A 10,086-nucleotide genomic window follows, 5' to 3' on the forward strand; every position below is an offset into this window, starting at 1 on the left:
CAGCAACAACAGCCCTCGTCTCCCCTCTCCTCCTACTCGTCCTCATACGAGCAGTGGCTGAGCTCGCTGTCCAGACACCACCGGGAGCTGCTGGAGAGCAGGAGTGCGAGCGTCGCGATGGGTTCGATGCCCGGCGGCTCGGCCAGCGACGGCGGCGCGGCGGAGGGAATGGCGGCCTCCTCGGCGTTCCACGGGCTGGAGATGGGTGAGATCTCGGCCAACCTGAGCGACGACATGAAGGAGATGACCAACTGTGTCCGACAGGCCATCCGCTCCTCCTCCCTGGAGAGGAAGTCCAGCAAGGAACCAGGAAGTCAGGTGACTATAGCTTTTATGATTGTTTTATTTTTTTGTAACTGTTTATCAACTACATCATCTCACCAAATGTTAATGTGTGATTTTGATGGATCTCTTTCTCTCTCTCTCTCTCTCTCTCTCTCTCTGTCTCTCTCTCTCTCTCTCTCTCTTTATCTCTCCCTCTCTCTCTCACTACCTACTCTTACTGTACCAGGCGGTGGGCGTGGCGACCAGGTCCACACAGACCGCAGCGCAGTACGCCAGTGTTGGGCTTCAAACCGACAACCTTCCCAGTAGGCTTCAGGCCAAAGCCTGGTCTCCCCGGCCCTCGTCGGCGAACACCACCTCCTCCCTGGCGTCGGCCCGGTCCCGGCAGATCTCCTCCTCGCTGGACAAGGTCCACGGCCGCATCGACAGGCCCTGCTGTTCGCCCAAATACGGCTCCCCCAAGCTACAGCGAAGAGTGTCTTCTGGTACTGAGGGGGATAAATTACTAGGGTCAATGGGGATGCCTGTTGGAGCTTTTGTATGTAGCTTTTGAATGTAGAGCTTTTGAAGTATGCGTTTGTGCATGTACACATGTGCATGTATGTTCCTCTCCTGGTTATTATAGTTAACTAAAACTAACGAAATAACAAACTAAATTAGAAAAACAAAATGTGATAACTAACTGAAACTGTATTGTGTGTTTACTGTGTTTACAAAAACTAACTAAAACAATCAAAATGAACTCAAACTAAAACTAAAATGATTGTAACCACGCCCTCCTCTGTCGCCAGGCTCCACCTCTAGGCTGGACGGAGTGTCGTCGTCCTCCAGAGAGCGCAGCCTGTGGAACCTCCACCAGAGGCCCATGGGTGGAGGCTCTGCCTGGGCGCGCTCCACCACCACCAGGGACAGTCCTGTCCTCAGTGGCCTCAACGATGGACTCTCCAGCCTCTTCAGCGTGGTGGAACACTCTGGAAGCGTGGAGTCCCTGTGGAGGGGCGACACCGGAGGTACATAGATTGATTGATTGATTGACTGACTGACTGACTGACTGACTGACTGACTGACTGACTGACTGATTAATTCATCCATTAATTTGTTCATTCGTTCATTTATTACTTAACCATTTAAACCCTATACATCGTTGACCAGGCTCTGCCAGGGCTCTGTCCTTGGCCCGCTTATTTTCTCCCTATAAATTAGAGGGAGCGTTCACATTAGACTACAATAGGCATTTGGCACTCTTAATCCAGAGCGATTTACAGTAACTAAGAACAATACAAGGTAATACATAAAATACACAGAAATAGTCTTCAAGAACCTTAAGTAAAGTAAGAACCGTCCGTCTATCAGTAAAATATCTGTACAATGAAACTATAAGTATACATAATACATCATCATCATCATCATCATCATCATCATACTATAATTCAGCGAATGTCTGAATGAATGAATGAATGAATGTCACTGACAGTGTGTTATCTCATCATTGGCTGCACCAATCACTCCCACTTTTCACACAGGCATTGACCATAATTATATGGAGGTCTTAACGGAGTCCTTTTTTCATTAATGATTTATAATGAATTTATTAGTGGATTAAAAAATGCAAAAATGGGTATTGTACTGTCAATATGACATGAATATGAATGCAAAGTAGCGGTCCATGTGTGGACAGGCTACCTGTCGCCGTTGTGCATGGTGAGATGTGTGCAAACCGTGTAGTTTATCAGGAGAAGAATACCAAAGGATGCAACATTTCTTAGTGAATTAAAAACGCACCGGGCGCAGTACCCCCCAAAGGCCACAAGAGGGGGGCAAATATCTCACAACGGGTAAGGGCTGTTATTATAATGCTATGTCTACATAATATGCTATCTAAATGACATATTTTAGCCTTTGCATACGTATGCCTGTAAGGTCGTCGAGGCTAGGTAGGTAGGCTAGGCTAAGTGCTAAGACTATGGCGGGAGACTCTAGTTCATTCCACTAGAGTCTAATCTAAAGGTCTTCTCTCATCAGCCTGCAGCAGCCAGGGAGCCAGTCCAGCACGGCAGCCTCCAGCCGCGGGCAAACCCTCCGGGGCTCCGGCCTGCGGATCCTCCGAACCCGGGTCCAACCGCTACGGAGGCCTGGTCCAGGAGTTCTTCAGGAACGTCTGCAGCAGCCGAAGCCAAGGAGTGGGCTCCCCCCTGCCCGGGGACAGGTCGCCCAGAGACGCCCTCGGCAACCTCGGAGGTCCTCTGGTCGTCGTGCCGGGCGGTCTCGGAGGAACGGACGAACCCAAGCCGGAGTGCGTGTCGGCGGCCGTGGGAGTGGCCGGAGGGCTGGGCGCTCTGGCCGGCCTGGGCGGAGGCAGCGACAATGTGACCAGGATTGTTAACAAGCGCTTCATGCGGCACGCCGTCCGGGAGGAGACGCTCGGAATCGTGGGAGGAGGGAAGGAGACGAGCGGCAGCATGGTAGCAGTAGCGGCCGTGGTGATAGAGGTGAGAGCTGTGTGTGGACGCAAACACTATACACACAGTATGCATGCTTGTTATAGAGGTGAGAGCTGTGTGTGGACGCAAACACTATTCACACAGTATGCATGCTTGTTATAGAGGTGAGAGCTGTGTGTGGACGCAAACACTATTCACACAGTATGCATGCTTATGTGATCCAGCTGATGCACATTTACTGAGAACAACACATCCATGTGATGTAGACACATACTGTAAACATGTGCATATACACATATACAGAGAGCCACAAACACACAAGCGATGTAACAGTTAAACTAGTCACATGAATCCATTTAATACAATTAAAAACAATCAATAAAGACATATATTGTATAAACAACCAGCTAAGAAAGACATACAATACAGTATATCATATTTTGTCACATTATAAACATTAACCCATTAAGACCTGGGGCCGATTCTACAAATGTCTTCTAAATATTAACAGTTTGTGCTCAAACGTTTTCATGTCAAGGACCCTCAAAAATGTATTTGGTCACCGACCCCCATCTCAAAATATTTTGTTCCAGGGACCCCCAGAAGCAAAGATTTCAGTTAGAAATGTTCGCTTTAATATATTCAAAGATTTACACACATTTTCACAAAATAAATAGCAGATCCACAAGCTCATAGCTCGGAGTGATGCGCTATGAGCTTGTGTATCTGCTATTTTTGAATAGCCAAAGTATAAAATAATGGTTAAAGTGGTTAAAATCTAAGATGACACCGAAGCTTTCCCAGGTTTTAAAGGTGTTAATCCTCTAACCAAACTGTCCTCCATTCCCCCAGGACGGCGCCTGTGACTGTGCGGCGCAGTCCCTCACCACTTGCTTCGTCCGCCCGTCGAGATCCGCCACGCGCCATTCGCTGGGCCAGTGCAAGCACCGCCCCCAGGAGTCTCCCGCGGCAACCGAGGAACGAACGGATGCCTGCCCTGAGTGACTGCGTGTCAAACTGCCATACGCACAAAAAACACACACACACACACACACACACACACACACACACACACACACACACGCGTGCACACACGCACACACACACACACACACACACACACACACACACACACACACACACACACACACGCACACAATGCGTACGCTGTAAAGTCCTCAGTGTTCATCTAACACTCAAAGTGTACAAACGTATACTCTCCCAGTTAAATCAAGGCTGAGAGATTTTACTGTGTACAGAGTTCCCTACTGCCATGGCAAGTTAACACATGTCAACTAAACTACAGTGTTGGGGGCAACGCATTAAGCCTCAGTTATACTTATTTGCGTGCTGGCGGCGTGCTCAGTAAACAGCAAATCTACAAGCTCACCACGCGTCACATAGTTTGTGACGCATTGTGAACTTGTAGATCTGCTGTTTACGACATGCAACGCCAGCGTTCCAGCAAGTAATGCATTCCGTAATCATGTTCACTTTACTATGCCAAGTGACGCATTACTTTCAGAAACGGTTATTTATAGGTTTTTTTAAGCTTTTTAACCATGCACACTGATAATGACAATGCAGTCTGTCCATTCTCTAATCTCTACTGAGACTTTTATTACATTTTTCTAAATGTATTCCCTGCAATGAAAGAGGACACTGCGGCTTCTCACGTGTTTGTGTTTCATCATGACTTTTACATTTTGTTTGCTAAAATAGCGTTTGAATACCAATACAATTACTCCATTTAGCCTCCCCTCTTCCATTTGATATTATTCCTAGACATTTTGCACTTCATTTGAGAGCGTTTTGCTAAAGTAACGCAAGAGTAATGTGTTATATTATAACACATTACTTAGTATTGTAATGTAACTACTTACTTTTAATATTACTTTTAATTGAAAGTAAATATGTAATTAAATTACATTTTGAAAGTAACTTCCCCAACACTGAAAAAAAAAAAAGTGTATTGCCTACCACAAAGACACACACAATACGCACACAGCCACACTCCTGGCACGTACTGTACATACAAACATAACTGCTGCACAAGCACACTGCCACTCTGCCACACCAACACCTACAGACAAACACAGCTCGACAGTGGCTGTTTTAGTGTGTGGTGCCCTGGGCAGCCTCCCCTGTTGAAAGACTTCACTAATAGCATAAGTACTGTACATACTATTTGATAGTATTTGCCCCTCCCCTCAAGAAGGGGGCGACCATCCCAGGCAGTAGCCTGCCTAGAGTCAGGGTGCGCCTAGCCTCGGAAACCCAGACGTTTTTATTTCCAGGGAGAAAAAAAAAGTCTGGGTCTGAGTCCACTTCAATTCGGCATAGAGTAGCGCAAACATTGCTCACTCTCTGCTGATTTCTGATTGTCTGCACCTTTGTAAAATTGACATACACACGCACACATGTACAGTTGTACACACACACGCTCCTCTCTCTCTCTGTCGCTCTAAGTAATTAGTCTCATGTCGCGCAGCTGCGCATATATTCTCCCGGCGGATCCTGCCGGGAGCTGCCTATGCCATAAAAAGCATAGGTGAGTTCCAGGCTAGGGTGCGCCAGCTCCTACTAGGTTAGTTGACCCACAAGTTGACATCATAGCAATGATGTGCAAATGAGTGATAGGAAGCCTATTGACTGTTTTGCGTGGGAGCCCCGTGCAAGATGCTCCCCTGGGAGACTGTCTCATGTCACCAGTACCTAAATCTGCCACTGTAGCTAGCACACTGTAGTGACTGTACATACTGCCTCACAGGCTCACTGCCACTCATGCACACTCACGCGCAAGCAAGCACGCACGTGCACGTGCACACTCACACACACACACTCACACACACACACACACACACACACACACACACACACACACACACACACACACACACACGCACACACACACACAGAGTCAACTGGGGGAATTCTAGACTTGGACCTAAGCCCGGGACAGACCATTCTAATGCCAAGGACGGGGAGGACTGAAGACACCCCCTCATCAGAGTTCTGCTTGGAATAACCCAAACCGTCTCAAACTACCAGCAGAGAACAGCTCAAAAACTATATAACAACATGCCTACATGCATTTACCTGTCGCACGCACGCACACTCACACTCTTACACACACACACGCACACGCACGCACGCACGCACACACACACACACACACACACACACACACAGTGCTAAATAACAGCTCTTACAAGCAGACTGTATGATGTCAGGACTGGACCTTCAAAAAAAACCTTGTCTATTCATGTTCGGATCATACTATTTTTCCCTCCACGGAGAGGGCAGCAGTTTGCAGTGAAGTGGCAACAACTCACATAGATGGCTTTGGACTACTTTGTTCAGAATCTACCGTCACGATGTCATGTTGTCAACGCTGTAATCTGTTGGCAGCCATCTTGGATTCACACGTGGACAAACGGGAGGGAAGGAAAATTAAAAGCTTCATTGAGGAGGGGGGGGGGGGGGGCACAGAATAGATCTGAGGCACAACAGCTCGTTTGCCTATTTAAATGAATGTTCGTTTGAATATGCAAACTCATATAAATATGCTTTGAAAGGATGCAATTCTTAGCTTACACTGTACAATCTGCAGTGTTCATTTATCCATGTTTAACTGAGAACAAATGGGTTCCATTTGTTTACTCTCAGAATTAAATTAACATAATTTTAATGTGTACTTTGTGACTTGTAAGCTAATAGTGTACAAGTGCTCACCCCAGAAGAGTCCTTTGAATTCTATTATCTCCCTTGTGTCTGTCACTTGTACAAAAGTAACCAGTTGTGTGGCTCTCAATCGGAATAACAACAGAGATGGAGTCGTCCACTGATCGTTAAACTGTGTCAAACAAACAAGGCGTTGACGGTTGCAGTGCAGTCATAGATTCTAGACATTTAGCTGGTGCAGGTCGGCACTCTTGCTCAAGGACACTTATACAGTTGCTGTCGAACCTTCAACTTCAACAGTTGTCAGACGTCAGGATGGTCTCTCTAGTGACGAGAACAACAATGGACTGTCGCACATCTCTATTGACAGCTGTCTCCAATGGATGTAACAACGGATAAAGTGCAAGTATCGCTTTTCACTGAATGTTGAATATTTCTACATCTGTCATCCTTATGGGACCACAGACAAGAAAACTCAAGGATTATTGGACTGCATCTCCCAGCCAGACACAGACTGTTGGACTACTAAGACTCTAATTATGAACATGATCGTTGGACTGATCTCAGATCAGGCCAGCTGCCATTGTTTGCTATTTGGTATTCTTACTGTAGCTTTTTAATCACATTGTACATTCTAGTCCATGGTTCGCTCTTCTTAAGAAAGGGATATAAAATCATGTAATCCTGTTTTGCCTGAGAACCTACTTTACATGGAAATCGCAATCTTTCATTTCTCAATCTTAATTAGTGATTTTGTGTCTCCTCCAGTGGAGGTTTCAAGTTGTAAGAGAAAACGTTTTTGCTAAACAAGCCCTTTTTTTTGCACATTATTATCAAATGTAAAGATGATGAAAAAGAAAGCTGACTGATCAAGTATTTACCAGATAACCATGAATTAATGGCTTTAATGTCTTTTAACGTACAAGTCAAAGACATATCCCTCTATTGTCCAACAATACTTGCATCTGTGCGTGCGTGTGTGTGCAAGCGCTCACTCACATGCATACGTGCATTTTGGTTATAGAACAGTGACCTGAGTGCAGTACAGTGTACAGTATGTGTACTGTACCAACCAGCCCATGGTCTACCAAATTCCGTTATTCTATCTACTTTAAACAGGATGACCTCGTCCCTTTTAATATATTTATAGCGAGATCACACCCCTTAGTACGACGGTGTCGCGTGCGGATAAGAAGTATAAGTATAAATTAAGCATTAGTTTAAGAAAATAATCTGAACAAGCAAGTCAGTGTTGATAGTCCTTACAAGTGCAAGCAAGCCTCAAACAAATCCCAAGAGTCTTGTTAGTAAGCTGAACAGAGATGGACCAGAAGAGGTTCCATAAATTGAAGCAGAGGAGATATCGGCCTCCTCTCTCTGCTTCGTTCCCCCGCCCCAGCTGTGTCTCTGGCTCTAATCAGTCATTTCAACCATCAAAGTGCCTGTCCGACGGTGTGTTTAGTCTGCTCCCCGACTGGCCTTTATTTCATGGTTGGGATTATTGTGTCGTTTCTTTCGCTTTCTGTACATTGATTTAGAGCTTTAATAATGAAGTAATGTAGCGTACCACACAGGGAGGGAGGGGCATAATGGTTTAATGATGGTCCTGAACTGCTCTCAAACTGGCTATTGCATTATGGCTATCAAATTAGGATCTGTTTTATTACCGTAATAATAGTTTTCTGAGAGGCAGGATGGGGAGATATAAATAACCCAGGCAGAACTGTTCAGTTATTTTTGCAAAAATTGAGATTAGCAAGATTGTTGATAAGGTGATCCTTTCAAAACATCTTGAAGACCCACTTCGGAGTCCCAACTCAGTGGTTGGGAAACCCTTGTTTACAGCAGTGTATATGTTGCTTTTGATACCACATGGGTAGGTTATATTTCCACAAAGTAAATTATTTTTGTTCTGTTAAATTTTTACATGTTGGATTTTTGTTAATAGATAATAGTAACTATTCTAATCTACTCTCATGGTGCTATAGTTACTGCACATGGTGCAGAGTGCTCAGCTAGCTCCCAACAAGGCATTCTAATCTCCTCTTATTCTCTTTAAAAACAACCGCTCTCCTTTCTTCTTCCGTCTCTCTTGCTCTTCTCCCTCTCAGTCGACTCTGCTCTCTCATCTTTCTCTCTCATCATTTTACTTTTATACAGCAGTCTCTAGTGTATTTCTCTGTCTCAGCATAGCTTCTCGACTCGTGACTCACCAGTTCCAAATAGGGCATTACAGTAATGCGGCCTATATTTAAATAGAATAGCTGGGCAAAGCCACAGTCTAATAGCGACTGGTTTGTATATATCCAGCCCTTAGTGCTGATCAGCAGCCATGCTGTGGTTCATCAGCATGCTAGTGTTCAGCGCAACAGTAGGAACTTGATCCTCACGGCTGGGGAAAATAGGGAATTTCTTTTTTTAAGTAATTTCCCTCAAAAAATGTCCCTTCCTTAACCACTTGAACCCAGTGTCCCACTGGGCATGTCATTCATTATAGCCGAAGATGTTTTCTAATTTTCTTTTGAAAATATCTGGTTTACGCAACCTCACAATGCGTGAGCTTGTAGTTGTTCAAATCTACACAATTTTGACAAAATATTAAAACTATGGCTTAAGTGGTTAATACTTTGGTATATCAGGCCTACAGTATGCTTAGAATTCCTACTGGTCATATTTAGAAGTCCAACTTTCCTGATACATGCCAGTGGCTGTCTCACCACATGCAGGATAGAATAGTTGTATATCTGGACACAACCACAGACTAATAGTGCCAATCATTTATTTGTCCATATCTCTCACCACAGGCTATATAGACCATCTGACCAGTCACATGCTGCTGTTACATTTATGATACTAGGCTGGAGAGTAATCTTGGATTTGGTCTAAACATTTTTAAATGACAATGGAGTGAGACAATTTAACTTCTTTCTAAATAAAGTAATACCTGGAAACAGGTGATCCACCTTTTTCAAAGCACTGTCATGTCATGTTTAAAGAAAATGCATAAATTTTTATTTGGAAAACAACAGAGAGATTGTAAATGCATGACTTATTTAAATGAATATTTTTCCATTGTATGTCTATTTCCCACAAACTAGCATAAATAAGTAAGATGTAGCTTAAGTGTGCCAGAGCTTGTTTTACTAAAGCTGTGGCAATCTAATCATACATACAGTACATTAGTTCTTCATCCAACTGGCTTTTAATATACGACAGCTATTTTAGAGCCAAGATACTATTGACTTTCAGTATGAAGCTTTTGTGAACATTCATGATTTTGTTGTTTGCAGTTCAGTTTACCTGCCCTCCTCTACCTCCTATTATCTCCATATGATCGACACGCTCAGATTAGGAAGTTGCATTAACGATATTTAGCATTGTGTTTGTCCTCATGTTTCTCATCTATATGCCAGGGCTTCAGCCATTGTGGCATTTACCACACAGTATTGTCAATGAGAAGGTCACTCCAGTCAGTGCCTTTCCTCTACAAAGATGTCCTGGTTGAACTGTAACTTTGACGACTCTACATGGCATATTGACCATAATATCAATTTAGTATAATGATAGCAGCTTTCAGATGTTCCTCTGTTCCTCAGACCTCGCCAGTCTCTGTCCTTGTTTCTGCATTCAACTGTAAGTGAGCTAAATCCGATTTTAAGTACAACCGTAATTTGCA

General features: G+C 44.3%; 1 protein-coding gene across 1 annotated transcript in view; it reads left to right on the top strand.

The window, feature by feature from the left end:
• The window catches only part of mtcl2 (microtubule crosslinking factor 2), a 272,313-nt gene extending 267,011 nt beyond the window's left edge, over positions 1-5,302 (top strand). The window contains exons 22-26 of the mRNA XM_080764535.1: positions 1-318; positions 512-770; positions 1,077-1,295; positions 2,308-2,774; positions 3,579-5,302. The exon at positions 1-318 is cut by the window's left edge and continues 297 nt beyond it. Coding sequence (XP_080620661.1) covers positions 1-318; positions 512-770; positions 1,077-1,295; positions 2,308-2,774; positions 3,579-3,731 — 1,416 coding nt within the window. The 3' untranslated portion in view covers positions 3,732-5,302. The remainder of the gene's footprint in view (positions 319-511; positions 771-1,076; positions 1,296-2,307; positions 2,775-3,578) is intronic.
• Positions 5,303-10,086: the final 4,784 nt, after the last annotated feature.

The sequence above is a fragment of the Protomyctophum bolini genome (assembly GCF_963924005.1).
Source record: "Protomyctophum bolini genome assembly, chromosome: 5".
NCBI classification, from domain to species: Eukaryota; Metazoa; Chordata; class Actinopteri; order Myctophiformes; family Myctophidae; genus Protomyctophum; species Protomyctophum bolini.